General features: G+C 56.9%; 1 protein-coding gene across 2 annotated transcripts in view; it reads right to left on the reverse strand.

The window, feature by feature from the left end:
* Positions 1–1,871: 1,871 nt before the first annotated feature.
* IFFO2 (intermediate filament family orphan 2) overlaps positions 1,872–23,603 on the reverse strand; it is a 47,410-nt gene continuing 25,678 nt past the window's right edge. The window contains exons 2-9 of one of the 2 annotated variants that reach the window (XM_026519703.4): positions 16,647–16,707; positions 15,272–15,367; positions 13,907–14,047; positions 12,487–12,626; positions 8,738–8,858; positions 8,535–8,627; positions 7,534–7,664; positions 1,872–6,294 (exon numbers count right to left, since the gene is read on the reverse strand). In XM_026519703.4, the coding sequence (XP_026375488.1) occupies positions 6,189–6,294; positions 7,534–7,664; positions 8,535–8,627; positions 8,738–8,858; positions 12,487–12,626; positions 13,907–14,047; positions 15,272–15,367; positions 16,647–16,707 (889 nt within the window). In that variant the 3' untranslated portion in view covers positions 1,872–6,188. The remainder of the gene's footprint in view (positions 6,295–7,533; positions 7,665–8,534; positions 8,628–8,737; positions 8,859–12,486; positions 12,627–13,906; positions 14,048–15,271; positions 15,368–16,646; positions 16,708–23,603) is intronic. The other variant, XM_057305295.1, reaches the window with a different exon arrangement.

Below are 23,603 nucleotides of genomic sequence, written 5' to 3' on the forward strand. Positions count from 1 at the left end.
AGCTTAGATAAATCGGCCTGCTTCCTGGCCGACTAGGATCAGCGAGAGAGAAAACCCAGGCGGTCCAGGCTTAGCTTTCCCTTCAAAGCTCCTGACCTCGTGATGAAGTAAAGCTGGAAGAAAGGCAGGCAGGGACAAGGGGCCCCGCCCTAAGAGGAAACCGCCCTAAAAGGAGTTTACACCACCCTGGAAGGAGCCCCCATCCTTTCTCACTGTGATAGATAGATGACAAAAATCTGATTGGATGACAGGCACATGGGGGGATCGATCAGATTAAAACAGCCCACCAACAAAGTCCATAAAATCCCTAGATCTAAATGCCAAATCAGCAACCCTCCCAGGTCCCCTCCCTCTTTGGGAGCTTTGTACTCTATCATCCAATAAACTTTACTTCCGTTCAATAAACCTTGCTTTGCTGTGCACCACTCCGGTCTCCCTCTTCATTCTTCCAAGCAGCCTGACCAAGAACCAAGGGCATTGAAGGAAAAGAAATCCTGTAACACTCAGAACCGGTTGTGCCTGAGCTCCACCCCACACCCCCCAACCCCTGAATCAAAATTTTGGTTTTCTCTTGGAGAAATTGTTTGCTTGAACACTTTATTTAAAATTTGGATTCTGGGGGCGCCTGGGTGGCCCAGTGGGTTAAGCAACCTACTTGTGATTTCAGCTCAGGTCATGATCTCAGGGTCTTGAGATCAAGCCCCACATCAGGCTCCGCACTCAGCGGGGAGTCTGCTTGATACTCTTTCCCTCTGCCCCTCCCCCCCTGCACCCCACCTGCCTGTTGGTGCCCGCTCTTGGTCTCTGAAATAAATCTTTTTTTAAAAAATCGGATTCTGAAGACTTCCTGATGGCGGGCTCTTTGGGATTCATTCCATTCCTAAATCAGTTTTTAGGACACTCTTCCAATTTACCTGTTCATATTTTCTCCAAAGGCAACGGAGAGCCTGCTGAGGGGAGAGAGCGTGCGGATGCTGATTGTGGTATCTCCTTAGGACATTAGCAAAATACCTTGTTTCCTGGGCCTCAGTTTCCATGTCTATAGAAGGGGGGTATCGCCTGCATTATTTCACGCTACTCCTCTTTCTCCAAGTCACACCCTTTAAGACACTTTGGGGAGTTTAAAGAGTGGGGAGAAAAGGAAGCTCCATTAAGCCCAAGTCTTTTTTAAGATTTTATTCATTTATTCATGAGAGACAGAGAGAGAGAGGGAGGCAGAGGCAGAGGGAGAAGCAGGCTCCCCACAGAGCAGGGAGCCCGACGAGGGGGGCTCGATCCCACCACCCTGGGATCATGACCTGAGTAGAAGGCAGATGCTTAACCAAAGGAGCCACTGAGATGCCCCTAAGCGTGTCTTAAAGTGGGTAAAAAAATAGACTGGAATTGGCAGCTGTCTCTCTGAATCCTTAGAGAAAACCCTAGTGGGGAGCGGGGCAGCTCACAGGAGGCAGTGTCTCCCCGAGTTTGGCCATTAACGAGAAGAAACTAGAACACTGGCCAGTGTCAAATCCAGAGTCCCAGAAGGTGGCCCGTCATGGGCACCATAAAAGGAGGTTAAACAAACGGGGGGCTTTATGATTATAATGCAGGACCTCAATTGCAAACCAGGTGATGCCACTTTTCTCAGCCTGCGATCTCTCTGGCTCGCTCTTCCCTTCCGTAAAGTGTGTATGATAATAAATCCCGCTTTATCGCCTTCCAAAGATTTCATCGTGAGGTGCCCATATAACAGGGGATGTGAAATTTCCTTATTTTATCAAAAACTGACTAATGACTTTGTTTTGAGGTGTATGTGGCCCTCAGTCCTCTTGCCCCTCCCCCATCACTGCTTTATCCTCAATTAAAAAAAAAAGCAGCACCATCAATTCTAAGACATTTCACTTTATTTAAAAGAAGCCAATATACAGGATATAAAGGGCATGATATTTACAACATTACAGTAAACAGGTTGGTTTCCGGTAGGATCAGTAGTCTTTCAATGAGTATAAACCCCCCCTTTCCCCTTGACACTAGACCCGACTGGTTGACAAACAGCAACAGTGGGGTGGGATGGGACTGCGGGATATAAAGTCTCCCTGGATGGGGCTAAAAATCAGGTAGATGCTAAAATGTCCACGAAGGGGTCTTGCTGGGGGTGGGGACGGTGCCTTGCCTCATTTCCTTGAGGGCCCGGCCGCGGGAATGGTGAGGGATTTCCCAAGACTAACACACAATCCACCCTGAACCTGGAAATCCTCCAGCCAAGGAAAATTCCCTTTCAGAGAGAATTTGCCTTTACCCATACCCACCCAGCTGCCTCCAGACTCCCCACGTCAGGAGAATGCCCTTCTAGAACCAGAGCTCGTTGTCTCGAGAGGGTGAACCCAGATCTGAGGAAGTTCCCAGCATCCCGGTTCCTCCGCAGGCCTTGGAGGAGCATATCAAGGACTGCAGCCCAGGCCAAGGTCATGGGCATCTCCTGGCCCTTCCATTCCTGCTCCAGCTGCCTAACCACCTGGGACCCATTAGGGCCCAGGCCCCAAGGAAGCCAAGTGCTCCCTGAACCAACTATCCCATGGCCACCCACGGTCCGCTGCTTCTCAATGTCTCCCAAACACAACCGACCTGGAAATGGACCTTGGCAGACCAGAGCATGAGTCCCCGACCAGAGCCCACCCTCTGAAGCAGAGCTTGTCCCCTACCGGGTGCCCCCGGCCCCTCGTCCCCACCCACCTCAATTCTGAATTCCCCACTGCCCACACACTCCCACGAGTGCCCCCCCAGAGACTTTCAAGGACCAAGGAGCTAGGGGGTCGAGGAACAGGGAAATGGGGTGAGGTGGGACGTAGGCTCTGCTGATAGGCTCACGGGTGCGGGTGAGTAGGCGGTGAGGCCGGGGAGACGGGAGGGGCACTGGCTATATTCGGTCCAGCAGCGACATGCATCTTGTTCACAGGAGAACGCTGGGCTACCCTAACTGCCTACCCTAGATTTAAAAACCCTTTCCTTTCATAAAAATAGATGAGAATCTCTTACTTTATAAATAGATTACATTTAGCTTAAATTACACCGTATATTATCCCCTACCCCACACCCTCTCCCCCATTCCAAGCCAAAGTGGTTTGCTTCTCTGTAGGTCATCCGCAATGGACTGGCCCTTCAGAGACCTCAAGATATATTGCTACAAGAAAACAAAATGTGTTTACTTGCCAATGTTTTTTTCCCCGTTTGGAGTCTCAGAAGAGCGTGTGTGTGTATGTGTGCGTGCGTGCGTGCGTGCTCATGTGTCTTCCACAACCAGGGAGCCAAAAGGAAGCTACTCTCCCTGCCCCTCCCCAATCCTCTCTTTTTATAAAACCCCCAAAAATAGGAGAGTGAGAGAGGGCAGCACAGGAGAGCCCATCTGAGAACAACCTTAAAATACCAATGTCAATATGACACTGGGCTTAGAAATAGAAATTTGAGTATTTACAGCTTTACAAGGACGGACCAGTTCGTCCCAACTGGACCCGATGCTGCCCCAGCGAGCGTTGGGGTCTTTCTTGGCAAGCTGTGGGCTCATGGCGGGGGCACGAGCAAGGGCCCACTGGCAACAAACTCAAAAAAGAACTTGGTGGGGAGAGAGGCAGTTGGGCCCCGAGCCGGGAGGCCAGTCTGCCACACCCTTGCCGTCCCCCAGCCCCATCCACCTGCCCCGGACCCTTGCTCCCCGGGGGAGAGCAGCTACGGAAAACCAGCAGGAAGGAGCTGCGTGGCCAGCGTCTATCTCTGGCTCCTGCCACTTCCATCCTCTTGGACAGACATCAAGCACCCTAGTCCCAGAGACAAACGTCCTATGTACATGAGGGGGCAAGCATAAATAATACCACTGGACACTGACTGTCGCGGTCACCTTAGTTACCCCCGAATTCTTACACTGTCGCCTTATGTCTTAACACTAAACATAGTTCTGTCACCCTCCCCACCAAACCCAGGGCTGGCCTCTGCTCTTCCTCCCAAACCACGCCATTGCATTACCCCCTCAGCCCTGGACAGAGGAGGCCCGGGGGGAGTGAGGGTCCTCCCGGAAACGGAAAATCTTTCCAGCAGCTGAGGTCCAAGCCCGACTGGCTCTGATAACCTTTGGTTAAAATAAAACTAAAACTAAAACAATTATAACACTAATGGCAATAATAATCAGGTATGTTTAAACCCTGTAACCTTTAGAACAAGGGTCAGTGAGGAGGAGGGGAAGGGGCTGGTTCTTCTCTGAAACCACCATCCCTCCGTGTACCTACCCCAGGGACTGTTGGGCTGGGAATGGAAGCCTCCCAGCCAGACTGCCACAGGGAACCAGCAGGTTCCCTCGACAACAACAACAGGGGAAGAAAAAGGGAAAAACTCACAACAAAAGCCACCAAGTTCTGATAAATAAAAATTACATACAGTCACTAACACACACTCTCTCTCTCCATATATATATATATATATATATATTATATGAATATTATGTACAATGGTTTTAAGACTGCAAAACAGGTGGGGACACAGAAGAGAGAGAAGGCCCTTACAGGTCGCTGGTACCCTGAGGAAGAAAGACAGGGGGCTGCAATCAGATTTAAAGCCAGAGCCCCTCCTCCGCCTCCACGGGAGAGCAGTGGGTGGGAAGTTCTGGGCCTCCGGCACATTTTGCTCCTTTGACCTCCAGGGGGAGCTCCTGGGCCAATAAAAAAACAAAAATCTGCAATCACACCCACAGGAGTGGGTACAAAAAGAAATTTTTTCAAAAAAGCAAAACCTGCTCGGCTGGGTCCAAGCTGAGATTTGGCAGGTGGCCTCCACACAGCGCCTTCTGACACAGGCCCACCCAAGTGTCGGGGGACATAACTGGCTCAGATTAACTCCCTACTGGTCGGTCAATCAAGTGAAGCATGGAAACAGGCTTGCGTATGTCCATTAGCAGAACAAAGGAGGGTTCTCACTCCAGCTCCACTCCTGCCTCCTCTGATCTGCCAGCAGCCCTCGCTGCCTCCCTCCACCTCCCCTTCCAGTGACTGCCAGTGGCCAAACAGCCGGCGACTGAGGGCAGTGGAGAACCAACCAAGATGGCGGCAGGCGGTACAAACCCAGCTCCACTGTGGACGGGGGTGGATCCCAGGCCTAGCCCCCTTCAGCCTTTCTCACAGAGAAATTACAGGCCCATAGCCCCTTATCATTGGCTGGGAAGGGAGAGAAAAACATCAAGTCATAAGGGAATAAAAGACGCCTCCCACCCCACAAAGGTCCCAAGAAAGCAAGCAGTCAGGTGGGCCGATGGCCTCGCAGGCCCCCGGCCTCACTACCGACCTTGACAGAACCCCCCTCCCAAGTCAGTGCTCATCACCCTGGTCCAGAGGCTGCAAGAGAGATCGCCCTAGCGTCGGCCTCCCTCCCAGCTCCAGGGGAAACCCGGGAGTCTGGGCGAGGGCCTACCTTCCACAATGATATAAGGCAAGCTGCTTTTTTTTTTTGTTTTGTTTTGTTTTTTTTGCATAGTAGTTTAAACACAGTGAGACTCCACTTTCCCCCACAGTGCCTTGTCCCTCTGCTTCGCCACTCGATCCAGAAAGAAAATAAAATTTTGTCTTCCCTCCCTCCTTCCATCTTTTCTCTGTCGGTAAGTAAAAACACTTGGGAGGCCCCCGCCCAGGCCTGGAAAGGTTGCCAAGGCTCACAGCTCCTTCCTGGGGGTGGGGAGGTAGACCACCCCAAGGCCAACTCGGTCAGCACTGGCCAGGCAGAGGGGGGGAGGGCAGAGCTCATAGCCAATCAGAGAAGCAGGTGGGAGGGTAGAAATCCACATTATACCACGCCAGGGGCCCCGCCCTCACCTTAGAGTTTTGTATAAAAACACCTGCTAGGAAGAATTCTTTGGAGCTCAAAGTGGCTCAGCTTAAGGGAAAAGGCACAGTTAACACTGCATCGTCCGGACAGAAGTCTGCATTTGTAATGTGGAGAACAATAGAAATTGACAGCACCATTCCTTGGGTGGGTGGATGGAGAAGGGGCACTGGTTGGTGGTGGGGTGGGAGGAAGGAAGCAGCGGTCCCTCGGGGCCTCCAGAGAAGGGAGGGCAGAGGGAGTCTGTGTGGTGAGGACTGGAGCCCCACTCCGAGGAGCCTTCCTGGCCCCACGGGGAGAGGAGGCAGAGGACCCATCACCAAGACCAGCAGGCACAGGGGCCTCCGTCATCAGCTGACCATGGGTTCCACATCCGCCTCCCGCTCAAACTCATCCTGGATCTCGTCTGTACTTCCTGAGTCACTGCTGGCCACAGAGCTGGGGGACGGCGAATTCCTGGAAGGCACGAGAGAATGGGGGTCATGCAGAGGGCAGCCTGGGGACTCCTGGAGGGATCCGAGGGGCGGGAAGGACTGAGCGGCCCCTTGTGTAAAATCTAATCGTTGATTATCCTGCCCTGACACTCTGCCCTCGCTCTGCTTTCCTTAGAATCTTCGAAGCTCACAAGCTGAACATGACCCTCAAGACCTCTCGGGACCCCCTGCAACTCCCTGTAATTGCTCTGGGTGCCAAGAGCTCCCTGGGAGCAGGAACCATGGATCAAGCTCGGTTCTTACTCTCCAACCATCTCACGCAGGTCTGGGCACACAGTAGGTGCTCAGTAAACCCCAATGAACTCAGAGCTCAACGGGAGGCCATACAGGACAGTGGCTAACAGTACTGGGTTCGGATTCTGACCCTATCCCTGAGGAGCTGGGGGGCCGTGGGCAAGCTATTTAACCTGCTCCTCCGTCTGAACACGGAGGTGATGACAGTGGGTTCCGGGGGCAACAGTGAGCTAAAGGTAGGGCATGCTAAGCCCAGACACCCACGCAGCCTCCCACTGAGCTGCCCCTCCCTCCTTTATAGCCTGAACCACAGTTATAATAAGAGGAACAATTACAGTGAACATATCTGTGCTTTGTGCCCACCACTCTCCACCTGTCATCTCATTTTATTATTGGCATATCTGTCTCCCCCCAAAAGGCTGTGTGTTCCTTGAAGGCAGGGGCTCTGTTTCTGTTTCGGCATTCCCCGGCAAATACGAGGGGCCTGGGGCATGTCAGTCTCCTGCGGACAGGCCAGTGGCCCTTGGTCAGAAGATGGGAAGGAAGGGAAATTGCTTCCCGTGGACCCTATGAGCCCCATCAGCACTGGTGGAGAGGAGCGCCCTGCAAACCTCCTCCGCCCGGCAATTGGGCAGAAAGTGGGGCATGAGCCCCAAGAGGGCAGGGGCTGTGGCTGTTCTGTTCACCACTGTCCCCGCAGCCTGGCACAGAGCAGGCCTTGCGCGGGACAAGTAGCTGCTGCATCAGTGGGGGCAGGGAGGTTGTGGGAGTTACGTGAGATCAGATGCACAAGTCATCCAGCACCCAGCAGGTGGCTAACACTGGAGGCATGGATGGACGGGTGGATGGGTGGATGGGTGGACGGATGGGCTAGGCAGATGAAATGGGCCAGGCTCTAAGGTGCAGCCCCACAAATTCCCCCCAAGGACGCAATCGCCGAACCCGCAGGGAGGAAGGGGCTGGGCACCTGTCTGCAGAGCCTTTGATGAGCCGGCGGCAGGTCTCCATCTGCACGTCCAGCCCGCGCTTCATGCTGCACATCTCCATGTACTCGTGCAAGTGTCGGTTCATGTCGCTCTTGGCCGTGGCCAGCTCCAGCTGAAAGGCCCCAGTGCGGGAGAAAGGTGAGGCCAAGTCACCCTCATTCTGGAACCCTCGGCCACTTCCTCTGCGTGTCCTCAGTGGTGACTGTGCCAAGGCCACCCCTGAACACCACGCCCTCTGCTCTCCACATGCTGGACCCTGGCCTCCAGAACTGTTTCCAGTGAAAGGGGATAGTTGCTTAGCAACCCTAGGGGCAGCCTTGGCCAGTTCCACCAACCCTACCCCACTCAGCATTCCGCCCTGGTTTATAGGGACTTGCTTCGGAAAGTTCTCAGGTCTTCATTGTAGTTCTGACCCTTCTCCTCTACCAACGACATAGCCCCCAGGGAAAGAGCCAGCCTTCTCTTTCTCCAGCAGTCACTGTCACTGAAAGACGTGGCCAAGTGCACAGGCTCTAGGGTGCAGACAGCAGGCTTGAAGGCTACTTTCCGGCTGGAGGCCCTGGGACAGCCACTTGGGTCCGTCAATCTCATCTCCTTCTCTGCATAATGGGGTGCACGGTACCCACTGGGCAGGCTGGAGGCACCTAGCTACCTCTAGGCCCGTTCATAGGGCATGTGGGTACCAGGGAGGCTGAGTGCCTAGCGTCACTCGATGTCACTCAAACATCTTTTCTCATTGTTTGGGATCACCATCTCCACTGAATAACTTAAAAAACTCCCTGGGACAGACAGGAATCACCACCCCCATGTGATCTATCTCACACCTGAGGCCCTAGGAGAGTTATGACCCACCCAGCACCAGTCAGGGAACCGCAGGCCTCCAACTCACGACCTTGTGCCCACCCCACCCCGCTAGCCCCCTGTCCCCCTCAACTGCAGTCGAGACCCCACATCCCCCCACATCCAGAGCCCGAGCCCTCACCTCGATCTGACCAATCGTTTCCTGGTACTCCTTGTCTCTCGTCTTGAAGAAGGACTCTGTCTCGTGGATCAAGTTGCCCAAATTTTCCTCTTGCTGGGGACACAGAGCACAGGGGACAAATGAGCTAGGTGGCGCGGGCTGCCGGAAAGAGCGGGGACAGAGGAGAGCTGGCCGGCCTCTGGGCAGCGGGGCCGGGGGCTCACCTCGCCCTGCAGGTCAATGGTTGGGTTGCAGTTGGTGAAGTCCTCCCAGAGCAGCAGCGTGTCTTCGTTCTCTTCCCACGTCAGGCTGTCACAGTCGTCGTCAAAATCAAAGGTCTCCCGCCTGTGGGATGACAGCAGAGGGCAAGGCTGACCCGGAGCCAGGCTCCAGAGGCCGGGCTGGGGGGAAGAAAGGGGCACTGCCCCAATGGGTACACTCCTGCCAGGCAGCCATCCCACAGACAGGGGTGCTGGTCAAAGGGGACACATGCCTTATGGAGGGGCGGGGTCAGCTCTTTTAAAATGCAGAAAGTATTGATATATTACTTATACCATTTAAAATGTCTCGTTGTAAAGATGGCAGTCTTTAATCAGTGGAGACTAAAGATATTTTCTTCCCAACTCCAATCTGGTGACTGTTTTCATTCACGTCACAGCTCATTTCTGGAGCCCCTACTTTGCAGGAGGCCATCTCTATAGCGTTCTCCACAACTCGGAAAGGTTGATATCATTCCCATTTTACAGCCAAGGACTGTGCAGCTCAGAAAGAATAAACCACTTGCCCGAAGTCACACTGCTAGCCTGTCACAGAAACCGGGGCGGAAACCCAGATGTCTCCTACAGCATTTTCCTCCCCGAGTAAAACCCACCATGCACCCATTACGTGCTGGGCACGGGACTGGCCGCTAAGCATACGTTAAATTGCACTTCGTTCCCTCCTCCCCACATTCCTATGAGACGAGCATAATTCTTATTCCCATTTTACAGATGAACGAACTGAAGGGCACAGGGATTAGGTGGACTTCTGGACCAATACATGCTGGAAATCAGGCTTGTATTCAAAGCCTGAGTAATTTCAGGGCTTCCCTATTCACTGGAACTAGAAGTAAGGTAATGGACCCTACAGGCTTGCCCGGGACTGAGGGTAGTTTCTGGAGATGCCCTGGTTTCGCCAGCTGAAGGGAAACTTGAGCAGATGGAAAGGCTGATGATGTCTACAGGGGTTAAATCATTTGATCCATCGAATCAGCCACAGAGGAGTTTGTGGGCCCCAGGGCTCTCTGTCAACGCCCCCCCCAATCCTCCAGGGCACTGCTCCCTGCCATCCCACGATGGATCAGGCTGGGGGGGGGGGGGGCACTGGGCAAGGCCCACGAAGAATTTCTGGTTAAAAGCTGCCTAGAGCACCCCCTGGAGCCAGGTCCCCCACCAAAAAGCAGTTTCTGCCAGAGCCTATAGGTGGCTCTGTGAGCCCGGGGACCAGAGCAGGGCCAGAGCTGCATAGGAAGGCACTGCTGGCCTGGACTAGCTCCAGCTTAGCCCCTGGGGTCCACCGTCACCGCAACACATACTCAACCGCTGACTTCACTTCCTTTCTAGTGTCTGGGATCTGAAGGAAACCCCAGCTGAGGAATGGGGAGCCAGAAAGGACAGGAAGATGGGCATGAGAAAGGGGTCAGGAGATCGGGAGGGCGGGGCTGAGGCGCTGGTCATGGTGCAGGGAAAGTAGCAAATTCCTCCCCTTCTCCTTGGTCTGAAGCCCAAGCAACAGATTTTGATCAAAACAAAACAGCCCTGACACGGGGCACATTATTCAAAGACTTCAGTGGAACTGGCCGGGGGCAGCCTCTGGCTTGGGCCTCAGCCCAGCCCATAGCCGGTGGAGATGCTGGTTGAGGGGGGCGGGGGGTGCAGGGCCCTGCCCACGGTGGGGTCAGCATGGCCTTGGCTAGCACTGCAAGGGTGGAGGGGCGATCAGAGGATATATTTTTTTTTAACCCAGGCAACTCCACCAGCCAATAAATCTAATTGGATACTGAACCTAGTTCAGACCCGTCAATCCGGGCACCCGTTTTTGCATCGGATCTCCTTTGTACAACAGTAGCGCTGCTGGTGGAGCCCCCAGACCCAGCTCTGGGGATTGTTCTTTTCAGCCCACCCCATTCCCAGGCAGCCTAATTATCCCGAGGGGACTTTCTGCAAACAGGGACAACTTCTTCAGAGAAGCCCTTTCATTCACCCGAATGAACCCAGCCTGGGTGTGTGGGGTGGCCAATCCCGCCTTTGGCTCAGGAATGTCCAGCACCACGTTCAGAAAACCTGGATCCAGTCAAGGGCTCCCTTCCAAAGCCCCTGTCGTCAGCATAGGATGAGAATGCGACATTTGGAGGGGATGTCAAAAGATGGAATCAGGAGTTCAGGAGTCTCTTTGTTGCGCTCCAACAGCAAGCCCCCAAAACACAGCCCACCCCAGTTCTGTTCCCAGGGAATGGCAAGTACAAGGAGGTATCACACAAACCCATCCCCACCCGGGGCTGACTCCTGCCTCCCTAAGAGTCACCCGGCTCAGCAGCAAAGGGACCCGGGCAGGGATGGTGCTGCGGAGAGGGCCGACGGGGACTCTCTTCTGAGTGCGAAGACAGCTAGCTGGGGACAAAGGACTCAACCACGGGTCAGGGGCCCAGCTCTGTTCCAACTCCTAGCACGCCCCTCTGAACCTCAGTTTCCCCACCTGAATGTGAAGGGGCTGGGCTGAGTGGCCTCTGGACTCTGTAATGCTAAGCCAGCCCCAGGGCTCTGCACGAAGCAGCAGGGGAGACCCGCGCCCTGGCTTCTGAACCCAGTACGATGTCAGAGGCAACTGCCTAAAAGACAGGAGCCGCTGGGGAGGGTTCTGTGGGGTTTCGTGATGACTCGTGAGAGCCGAGAGCTCGAACATAGCCCTGCTGTTGGAAACCCAGAGTCCCAGGGGGAAAGTGGAGTTCTCAGGGCTCGGGGGCCCAACTGCAAGGGGCTCCAGAGAGAGAACGCGTACGAGCAGCCAGACGGGCAGGAGGAATAAATGTGGGCCCCAGAGACCCTGTCCCAGCCCAACCCTCGACTCCAGGCCCTCAGGTAAGTCACCTAATGCCCGCAGCTGCACCCTCCTCTCCCCTCCCCCACCCCACTTTAGGGCACTGCATGGATTAGAGTCAAAGATGGATTCGCATAGACAATATGGCCCTTGACAGACCAAGGCCACAGTGTCTCCCTGGCCCCAGGTGACTGCACCCAGTGAGGTTCTAGTAAACCAGCTTTCTGCAGGGGAGGGGAGGGTAGCTGAGGGCAAGCACCTGCCAGTGCTACTTCTGTGCCATCGCTGAACCTGGAGTGGGGCAGCCACATGAGCAATCAGCTTTCATGAGCTGGTACGGGCCGGCTCCAGCCCACCATGGACCAGAGCCAGCCCTGGACACTGCCACTAACCCACAGCATCTCAGTGACAGAACTCGGGCGGCAGACAGACCTGGCTCTGAACCTCGACTCCGCCACGTGTCAGTGGAGCGGTCACGGCCAAGTGCCTCCCTTCTGCCTGTCTCCGCGTCCTCATGTACCAAGGGGTGTGATAACCCAACCTCCCCTCAGTTGACTGGAGTCACCGAAGCCACATTTGTAAAGCAGCCCGCAGACAGATATCAGGAGCCCGCCCTTGGCCAGCCTGGTGGGCCCTGGTGAGGGGATTGACCCAGCGATCCCACCCCGAGGACAAGCGGTGAGAGTGTAAGGCTCGAGCCCGCGGGACACACTGGTACCATTTAACCTCTTGTGAAAATGTGAAACTCCCCAAATTATAAACGTTGCAAATAAATCTTTGGCTGGCTGGTATATACGCAGGCTGTTGTCAGCGCAGGCCCACCAGCTCGCACCCCTGCCCCCAACAATCTGGGCAACAGGAGCGAAGCCCCGGGAGCCGGGGCCGTGGAGATACTCACAGCTGGTTAAACATGCGCTTCATCTCGTCTGTGATGTTCATGGAGCCGACCTCGTCGTCCGAGAACCGGTTCACCTCGCCATCCTGCTCGGAGATGTCATCATCCGAAGCCACCTTACGCTCTTTCTTTTTGGGGACCACCTGACCCGGGAAGGAAGAGATGGAGGTAAGTGGGAGGCTCTGCTGGGAGGGAGGGTGGGCTGGGAAGGGAGTCGGCATCCCACGGGATGGATGGAGCGTGGCTGGGGCGGCCACTGCTGGGAAAGAAGCAGAGTCCCTCTAGAAGCAGGTGGCGTTAGCAGGCAGCGTGAGGCAGGACACATGCAGGAGGGAGGACAGACGGCCTGGACTCTTCCCTCCCCCGGTGGGTGCGCCGGCTCAGCTCGGCCCTTCACCAGAGCAGCAGCCCCATGATCTGGGGAGAGGAGTGGGGCAGACCGGGGCGCAGAGTCCCCTGGGGTGTCTCAGAGCCAGCCAGAGAGAGAGAGAGAACCCCTCCCAGAGGCCCAGAGGGCTCCATGCTTCAGAGCCCTCCTGCTCACATGCAAAGGCAATGGGCAGGCAGCCCGAGGGTCACCAAGCTTCCTCCACTCCAAGCAGACAAGACACGAGCAGACCAAACAGAGCCTGGAATGGTCACCCCTGCTTCCCAGCAGACGGGCAGCAAGAAGGCACACAGGTGGATGAGCCCAGATCTCTCCCGCTAGACCCAAAGTCACACACTCAAAGCGACAACACGCGGTATTGCCCCGGGCTCAAGCAAAAGCCAAACCACGACCCTGAATTCAAGAAGAAGCCTTTAGAGAATGACACGTGTCCTGCGGGCCGCTGGTCTCGCCCCCAGGCCCTCCCTGGAGGACAGCCCACCAGTGCTAACTGCCCCACTGCCTTCTCTCAGGACGCACACTTGCTCCTTGAGGGCTGGGCATGGGCCCTGGGAGACTCTTCGGTGAGAATGAAAACCAGAGGCCAACATTTCCTCTTGGGGATTCCAAGGCTCATCTGCTGGGGCTGAGCCGGCTCGGCCGGCGCTCCCACAGCCTGGCCAGGGCTCTCAACCACAGCGGCGCGCCCAGCGGGCCTGTGCACCGAGCCCCAGAGGGTCAGGAGACCTGAGTGCCCGTCCCAGCGCGGCCTGGCCCTCCCTGAGCCCGTCATGTCCCCCCCACCCCGGTGAGTGGCCTCCTCAGCCACAGGATGAAGCATTCAGCCTGATGAGCCTACGAGTCGCCGAGTCCCTGATTCTGTGTCGTCCTGGGGAGGCCAGAGTGGGGGCCGACGCTAGCTCTGGGGGAAGGGGAGTGGGCAGGACTGGAGGGGAAGAGGGCCTGGCCATGCAGGGCGGAGGCCAGGCACTCTGGGAGGGGGCGGTGGCGGGGTGGGGGGGAGTGGCGGCTGGTGAGCAGGGTGACCCTATTCACCTGGAAGATCTTGGACACGTCTTCCGAGTTCCGTTGCTGTGCGACATCGCACAGCTTGGCCGTGATATCGATCCGGCGACAGATGTCCATGTCCACCTTCATGGCCTTTTCTTGGATCTTTGTGTCCAGGTCTGTCATGGGCTGCAGGGAGGACAGCAGGGGGGTTACGTGAGCGAGGGCTGGAGTGAGCATTGGGGGGGTGGGGCGGGGGCGTCGCTCCCAGGCTCCTGCTGGGCAGAGGGGTGCGCAGCCCCGAGTCCGAGGGGGCGCCTGGAGCTTCTCCGGGGCGGGGAGGGTGGGGCCAGCGCTGCTCAGGATGGGGGAGGGGGTGGAGAGGTCATGGGAGCTAAAGGCTTTGGCGCCAAGTGGACAATGTGAGACCATGTTTGCCGGCCTCCCTAAGGGCTGGAAGGCGTCCTCTCAACAGACACAGTGCCAGTGTTTATTTTGTCAGAGCAAAGAAAAAAGAAAGACAGCTCCCACTCTTGAAAGGCTTCCCTTCTCTCCCAGCCCGAGCCCACGTGCCCCACCTGTCCCCCCACACAGAGGGGCCTGCCAAGGCGCCACGTTCTCCCCAGGCTTCCTCCCATGGCTGATCGCAGGGCCTCACCAAAGATGAGGGGGGTCCCCCAGGACCCCAGTGAGGGGAAGCCCGGTGGGCTCCTTCTGGAGCCCCCCAGGGGGCTTCTGCCAGTCACACCCAGCTCCATAGCCCTCAGGACCAAAAGCCACCCAAGGCTGAGTCACCCGCCATCGGGCTCCTTCTCCTTTCTGATGGCCCTCCCTACATGCGGCCTGCTGCTTGAAGGTGGCAGGAAACCCGGGTCCCCAGCAGGAAGGAGGCTTTGGTTGCCAACAGCTCCCGGCAACCACAGTCACTCAGAGAGGTTCCAGTCTTCAAAAGGATGCAGATGCTGGCCTTCCCCAACTTGACAAAGCAACCCTCCTGTAGGCTGCTGGCCTGGGGGCCTCTCCGGCTGACACAGACCAGACCCGAGGGCCTCCTTCAACCTGCCACTGAGCCCTCCACTGTGCCCAGACATCGAGGCCCACGGCCACCACCCTCCCTCAACGTGGCGAGCTGGGACGAGTCGGAGCAAACACAAACAGACCGTCGGAGGAGCCCAGGGGAGGGCGGGATGGGTTAAGCAGCAGATTAATGCATCTCTACTCAGACCAAGGGAAGCGGAAGTGGGGTGGGGGGCTGGTCTCAATGCATCCGTCATCCTCACGGGGCAAACGCAGCCAGCCAGGACTCTAACTAGAAGCCGAGCTCTGGAGCCTCGGAGTGAATGAAGCATTTTGCATGATGGGTGTTGGGGGGGGGGTGTCATGACGTCTGGGGCGGCAGCTGGTGGCACTTACGTCACTCATGAGCCCCTTAAACACCACTAGTTCGGCCTTGAGCCGCTCGATCTTCTCGTTCATCTCCTCCTGGATGGCTTCAGCCTCCTGAGCAGCCTAGGGAGGACAGAGATGGGGGAGGGTTTAGGGGACCAGGCACCCTGAGGGGTAGGAGGGGCTGGACACCTGGGTCCACAGCCCTGGACACCCGATAACCAACCAGGCCAGGCACCTGCGTGCCAGGAAAGGGGTGCCGAGGACCTCACCCCAGCCCGGCTTCCTGCTGAGGCCAGTTCACCGCAGGGCACCGCTCAGCCTAAAACACTTCTCCAAGGAATATTTATCATATGGAAAAATCCCAGGGAGATAATTAAAAAAAAAGAACAGGTTAATGGAACAAGTGATTCCAATAGGTTAAAATGTGAGGTCGATGCCTGTGAAATTGCCAGCAGATGACCACCTCCCATCCCCAAAACGGCAACGCCACGTGCGTCCACCTAACCAAACATAAACATGTAGAGTACACGTGTGTTTGCACAGAAAAGACCAGAAGGTCACCCAGCAATTTGTCAACTGTGGGGGGGGTGGAGAACTGGAGGGCAGTTTTATTTTCTTCTCCGTACGTTTCTGAATTTTCCAAATATTTAACCACGAACATGTCATGTTTGTAAATAAAAAGACTTCTGTTACAAAACAAAGCAGGGGCAGACATTCATCCTTTCCCTTCCATGTACTCTCATTACTTTATTCTATCTCTTAGAAGATCAGTGCTTTAAACATCAAAAAACATTTTTTAAAATGTTTGAAAGAACTCTTCCTTGCCTTCTCATAGGGTCACTATTCAGAGGCCGAGAAGGTGAAGTTTGCCGCCCAGGGTACCCGGCCGGTGGGTGAGAAGCAGAGCCCAGACCCAGAGCTACGGAGCCAGAACCACAAGAGAATGTTCTCACCCAGCCAGGCCGGGAGCCCTCCTGGTGACACGCCACCAGCCCTCTCCAAGGCATTCGGCCCCAAGTCAGTTCCTGCAAGCTGGGGTAGGGCAGCTCAAGAGACCAGCCAGTCCTGGACTCAGGTGGCAGGAGAGGGTCGGAAAGAGTCACGGACCCACATCACCGACCGCTGGCAGGCGGGGGTCGGCACTGGGACTCGGGCCCAGGCTTCCCTACTCCCGTCCCCGAGCTTTTCTGCAACACTATGCCCGTCCCTTCCTAGGTCCGAAGCAGAGGACAAGGAAGAGGCCTCGTGGCTCCATCGAGGAGCGACTGAGGCAGCAGGAGGCAGCCCAGTGCAGGGGCAGAGCTGGGGATGGCCTCCGACTTTGCCCCAGGGAGACCGCGCCCCTAGGCCACATGGTTCCCGCAAGCCTCTCAAGGTCGGGCCCCCTGGGGATGCTCACCTCCTGCAGTGTGTCCACCATGGTCTGCAGGTTCATGCGCTTGGCGAGCTCTTCCTCCCATCTGCAAGAGCCAAGAGGGATAGGTGGTCAGATGGTGGCCTCCCCATGCCGGTCAAGCCCTCAGACACCATGCCAGCACCCACCCAAGCAAGGCAAGCTGGGCGCAGCCAGAAATCCATCTCTGCCTGCCCTCCGGGAGCTCCCACTCTAGGGGAGGGGGACAGCCAGGTTGACAAACCACCACAGTAGCAGGCGGTGGTGACACGTGCCGGGTTCCCCGCATGAGCACCACACCCCGGGTAGAGGAAGGCAGGAGGGACTGCCATCTCCCCTTCACACTAACTGTAGAGTGCTGTGCAAACGCCACCGCTCCTGCCATTAGCGTACCCCACTGTACGGACGCTGGCACTCAGGAGCCAGGCTGCAGCCAGCACCGCAAGAAAGAAACTTTTACTGGGCTGGTCCTCATGACCTGGGGAGTCTTTCTGTCCGGCAGCAACCCTCATCAGCAAAGAAATCTCCTACACAGCTATTATCCCTGTCTCACAGATAAGGAAACTGAGGCTCAGAGAGTGTCTTACCCAAAGACACTCAGCTAGCTAGTGGATGGGGCTGGAATCCAAACCCACGTCTGTTTTATCACATTAACAATAAATAGAGCTCTCACTTCGTCAGTGCTTATGACGTGCCAGTCCCTGTTCCAGGGCTTTCTGTGTATTGTCTCATCCAAGCACATGCTGGTTAAAGCTGGACAGGAAAGAATAAAGGGCAGGAGGCACACAGGGGCTCACAGTGTACCCCCAACATGAACTGGAGGTAGAATGGGATGTTAATAATCATAATCACTGGGGGCGGCTGGGTGGCTCAGTCAGTTAAGTGTCTGAGTCTTGATTTCGGCTCAGGTCATGATCTCAGGGTTGTGAGATCGAGCCCCACGTAGGGCTCTGAGCTCCTCAAGGAGTCTGCTTGAGATTCTCTCTCTCCCTCTGCCCCTTCCCCTGCCACCGCCTCTCCCTCTCTCAAATATAAATAAGTCTTTTAAAAAATAATCATAATCACCATCCCAATACCAGCTCACCTTAACTGAGTGCTTACTTTGTACCAGGCACTATTCCATGTGACATAATTCAATCCTCCTAACACCCCCCCCAAGCACAGCGGTACTGTTAGCCCATGTTACAGATGAAGAAAGCCAGGCACCGAGTCAGGGGCCCAAGGTCAGGGTGAGGACAGGGAGAGCCAGGACTCAAACCCAGGTTGGAGGCTCCAGACTGAGCACTGGTCCCCCTGCCAGGCTCCCTGTAGACCCAGGATCCATCAGAGTCCTCACTGGGCTCCCCACACAGCTCCCTTCCTTCCCCCGAGGAAGCCTAGGGCAAGTTCTTTCCCTCCCTGCATCCTGGGACAGACAGATGAGCTCCTCTCTCTCCTCATCCTATGGCCGCCTCCCTACATGGCCTCAGAGCAGGCAAGTCTGGAAGCCTTTTAGGATGCTGTCGGGGCCAGCTAAAAATAGGCCAGAAGGGAGGAATGGCTGAAGGGTGCGTTACGTCACTGGCTTTTGGAAACAAGAGAAAACGGATACTGTTTGCACACACAGAGGAAAATTCCTCCTCTCCCCCACACGCTCCCCTTCTCCCTCGTTCCCTCTGGTCTTTACCAGCCCCCCCTGGCGATGGCAGCCAGGCCTAGCCCTGCCATGGGCTCTGGGGTCCAGCACCTGGCGGGCAGGGGGCTGGGGTTCCTGGCCCCAAGGGCAATGAGAGAGCGTAAGGGTCAAACCCAGGTGAGACCATCTCACGGAGCACCCCCATGGTACAAATAAGTAAACTGAGATCTAGAGTGTACAGGCAATTTGCCCGAGGTTACCAGGTATGTCGGGGGCAAGGCCAGGAATCCAGCCCCAGGCCGATCGTGGGAGACAGGGATCCCAGGTAGGGAGAGGTTCACAGGCCGCCCTCCACCTGCCCGGCAGCATGGGGCTTCTGGGGCTTCTGTCGAGGGAGGCCAAGGCCCAGAACACGGGTCCGAGCTGAATCATCTCTCCTGGCCACGCTGCTGTGAGGGGGGCAGGGGACTCAGCTCCAAGCCGCTGAGCCGAGCAGGTGCAGGGAAGGGCTGCAGCCTGCCTTCTCCAACAGCAGGAGCTGCAGGGAAGGGGGCGGGGAGGGGCGAAGGTGTGAGCACCCAGGGACCCCTCACCCCCACACACCCGCTTCCCAGACAGGCTCCTGGAGAAAGGGCCTGGCCCCTCTCACTCTTCCTTCGGGCAACCTTCTGATGACGTGCCGCAGGGGTCCACAGACCCGTGGTTCAGACAGGGAAAATGCGGCCCAGGGAAGGAAAGTGACTTGCCCCGAGTCAGTCCTGGGCGAAAGCACGAGCCCTGTCTGGATCTCCAGACAGCAGCAGAAGCAACCACCACTAGACGGGCCAGGCCGGGCTGCATCCCACCCACCGAGTTCAGCGCCGCTTACACGGCTCACTGGCTTTCATGCAAAGTGTTATGAACCTGCTCGGGTACAGAATTTTTCCCCAAATCCGTCCTGTGGATGCAAGAGCTGAAGTTCAGAGAGATGAGGTAACTTGTCTAAGGTCACACAGCTAGTAAGCAGGGACGGGACTCGAGCGCTGCCTGTGCGCTAAAGCAGCGGCAAGTCTCGAGCTGCGATGGGCACAGCAATCCCCTGAGGGTCTTGTCCGGGTTCGGCAGGTCTGGGGTGGGGCAGACACGCCGCACTGCTACGCCCCCCCCCCCCCACCATACACAGCACTTCGAGTGGCCCCACATCTCACTGGTGCTTCTAAGCTGCATCCCGACAGATGAGCTTTGCAACCGATGATTTCACGGGCCTTTGTATGTTTCAAAGCCGGGCTGGGCAGGCAGCTGGCACGCCGGCTCCCAGAAGACCTAGGACAGACCCCCACGTGCCCACGGCAGCTGGCCTGATGGACCAAATCGGCTGCCCACACTGACGCACCTCCCGGCCGCGGTGGGAGAAGCTGGCCCTGCCTGTGCCAGCGTTGACGGTGCAGAAAAGCTGTGTCCTTCAGCTGCTCTGGCCGACCGGGGTGCAAGGACAGCAGCGGTGTGTGCTTCTTAAGGGGCCCCAGACGCCCTGCATTCGCTGCAGCTCAGCTCTGGAGGGAGCACGCAACTTAACCCAAAACTGGTCAACCAAGTTGCAGGCGTTTCAATGTCCACACCTGTGTCCCAGACACGGTCCCCTCCCCTGCCCTGGATCTGTCCGCGGGAATAAGGTTTCAGGAAGGACGGGTGTTTCGGGTTGAAACGCCCGCATAAGCAAAGATGGGCAGCAGGGAGGCCAGGGAGCAGCCACTGTCACTGGGAAGGGGACACACCTACTAGGGGCCAGGAGGGGGTCCATGTTGTGTCCTTTAAGCCGGCTCTCACACTTGGCCCCCGCTGAGCAAAGGCGCTCGTGCTATAGGCTGTGAAGCTACAGAGACCCCCCCCCCCCCATTTTACAGGTGGGGAAATGAAGGCCTAGAGCAAGCAATAACTCCAGCCAGGGCCAAGGTGGACTGAATCCCTTGAGCCACCCCTGCCCACCCTGACCCACTGGCTCATGAAACGTCCAAATTTTCTTCCTTAAAGTGCTGGAGACGAGAAGGGAGAGGAGGGACACTGCTTGGTCACCTTCTGGGTGCTGGTCACCGCGTTAGGGTTTCATATACACGTAAAATAGAAAGTACCACTTAATCTTCCCCCAAGGATTGTCCCCACTGTGCAGATGAGGACGCAGAGGCTCAGACGGAACCCCCTCCCCCTCCCCCGCTCCTCCCTAGCCTCCTGAATCCTATCCAATCTCTCCACTGTCTCCAAAGCCCTCTCTTCCCCAGGCCTCGGGGCCACTCCACTTGAGTTCCCTCCTTGAGCCCTGGTTCCAGGCAGCCGGGTCTTGGGATCCCCCCTCCTGGGCCACTTGGCCATGGGACCTCATCCCACATGGCTCTCACCCAAAGAGCCAGCCGCGATGTGGGGGACAGGGATGGACTGCCCTCTATCTTCTCCACCACCAGAAAGAGCTCAGGGCCCTGCCCCAGCGCCAGCTCTGCCCCAGCACACTGCGGGGACCTGCTCTCGCCCCCCGCAGCTTCTCCCTCCCCACCCGGCAGACACCCTCGGACAGCAATCTCAGAGGGCCAGCTCCTCCGAGGGCTCTCTGTCCACAGCCACACACGGCAGCCTCTGCAGCACGCAGGGCAGACGACGATGGAGGAGGAAGAGGGTAGTTACACTAACAGAGCAGTTAGCACAGACCCAGCATGCACCTCGCGCTGGGCACCCTTGCTAGGAATGTCACATGCACAACCTTACTTAAACAAGCCTCCCAGTCACCTCTAGGTACAATTATTATCTCCACGTTACTGATGAAGAAGTTGAAGGCCAAGACCATTACCCAAGATAACACGGCCAGGAGGGTGGGGTCGTGTCTATGTCACACCTTTACTCAGAGACTCTCCAAAAGTGAAGGCTGGAAGGGGCCAGAGTTCACCCAGTCCACACCTCTGAGTACAGCTAGGGAAACTGAGGCCCAGGGTCACACACGGAGTGGACGGCAGAGTGCTTCCACTCTCTTAGCCCAGGCCACAGCTCACAAGGAGGGAGGCAGAGGGCTATGAGTCTGAACCCAGGCTCAGCCTCCCCGAGCACCTGCCTCCATCTCTCAGAGCCTGGGTTTCTCACCTACACATGAGACAAAGTATGGCCCCAGCACAGAGCAGGGACACTCAAGAAGAACCCATCCTGTCCCCATACTCTCTGAAGGTCATGTGACCAGCCCTCAGCTCTGGCTGGACTGGACCTCAGGGCGCATCTCCCAGCCCCAGCCCAGCCTCCTGCCCCCTGCGACTCATGGGCCCAATCCCTCCAGTGGCCTGTGCTCAAACCCTCCCACTGCCTGGAGCCTTGAACTGAACAGGAAATCAAGATCCCAGCGAGGAAGGGACTGACCCATGGCACCCCTAGAGCCCCCCAGAGGGCAGCCCAGCATGACCCACAGCATGGTGGCTGGACGGAGCAGCGGGCAAGGGCCTGCCAGTGCAGAGGACAAGCAGGGGCTCAGACTTGAAGTCCGTGAATCGGAAACTTGGATGTGTGTGCGGGCAGCATGGAGAAGCCCTCCAGCACCCATCTCAGAAGTCTTACGCCCCCTGTGCCCTGGCCTGACGGGACATGAAGGAAACATGAGTGAGATGTCTGTTCTAGGTGGGAGAAGAGGCTCAGAGGAGGGGGCGCCATCACGAGTCCTCAGAGGAGTCGGCTCTAAGGCTGGGGTCCAGCCCTTCCACCAGGGCCAAGAATTGGTTATAATTCCCATTACTGCACTCACGGTCGTGCTCCTGAACCTAAAACCCACCCACACTTGGTAGGGAGCCTAATAGTTGTATGGATTTGTTGAGTGAATGAATGAATGAATCCAAACCACAGTCATTCTTCAGGCCTCCTGCTCAGCCCTTCTGCCTGGAACATCCCTCGCCTACACCACCCCGGTTAGGGGCTCCCAGGAGCTGAGTTCCCAGCACTGGCCTTCCGCTCAGCTCTGCCCACTCCAGGGAGAGGAAGGCCAGGGGGAGGGACCACCAGGGAGGGAAGGGGGCAGGCAGAAGGAGAAAGCTTCCCTCCCCCACTTCCCACTACCCTAGGGGCTGAAGAGGGGAGGCAGGGATGTCAGGACAAAGAGGGCCAGGAGAGAAAATGACCCTACAAAATGACTCTGCAGCTGAGGTCTGGGGCCTCAGCCACTACCTTAGCAGAAGGAGAACACGTGTGAGGCCAGGGGCCGGGACAGGGGGTGGCGGCACCCATCCCAGCCAGATGTGGTCTCCCACATTCCAGAGGAGCCACCCTCTGCAACCACAGGATGGACAAGAAGTCTGGCAGGCTGCTGGGGGGAGGGGCGGGCAGCCTCACTGCCAGCCTCCCCCCACCCCCACCCCCACCCCCCAGCCAGGGTCGCCGGCCACCATCAGCTCCCGATGACATACAGAGCCTCAGGAAAGGGGCTAACAAAGCCTGGCCTGCTGCGGGGCGGAAAGCCAGGCTGAAGTCACTGGCAAAGGGACTGACTCACAGATTTTTCACTTCCTGTGCCGTCAGAGAAAGAAGGTCCGGGGCCCCAGCTCCAGAGGAAAGTGGGTACAGCCCCAGAAAAACAATTATGGCTTCAGGGACAGCCCACAGGCTGCTGGGGAGAAAGTCCTGGAGAGGCCTTGGCAGCAAAGGACTACGTTCGAATCCTGCCCTGGCCACTTTCCAGCTGTGTGAAACAATCACCCTCTCTGGGCCTCAGTTTCCTTATCTCTGAGATGGGAAGCACGCACCCCTTTGCAGGGTGGTTCTGAGGACTATATAAGGCAGGCAGTAGGGGCAAAAACACCCAGTCCCGCCCCCGGCGCAGAGCAGAGAGTGAATGTTGGGCAGCTCACTCTGAACCAAGGAACGCCATGGCTGGATCCCGCGCCCAGACCTCAGAGAGCTGGGAGGGTGCCACAGGAATGGTCCACACCTTTCCAGGTAAGTGGCCGGCACACCCTGGCTGACTCACTCAGGTGATGGGAAGCGAGCTCCCGTGAGGCTAGGCTGGAGCCCGTGGTGGAAAACTTTGTTCTGGGCCAAGCGTGGGCCTGGCCTCTGCTGGAGGGCAGGTGGCAGAGAACAATTCCTACCCGGAAGGACGGGGAGCTCACCCCCTTGCAGCATAGCTGGGTGCAGGCTGCCGTGACAGTCCAGGTGTCACCCTGCCCACCCATCTCCCTGGCGCTCCCCCTGGCTTCTGTGTAAGCCCCACTCACAGATACACAAGCCACTGCTCCCTTCCCACACAGATGGACCATGTCCCGCCCCTGGCCTCACTGCAGAGCTGGGGTCCAGACTGACATCGAGCTGGGGGACAAGGCGGCCCGGCCCATACACAGACCAGGGGGACCTTT

Source organism: Ursus arctos, unplaced genomic scaffold (genome assembly GCF_023065955.2).
Source record: "Ursus arctos isolate Adak ecotype North America unplaced genomic scaffold, UrsArc2.0 scaffold_32, whole genome shotgun sequence".
NCBI classification, from domain to species: Eukaryota; Metazoa; Chordata; class Mammalia; order Carnivora; family Ursidae; genus Ursus; species Ursus arctos.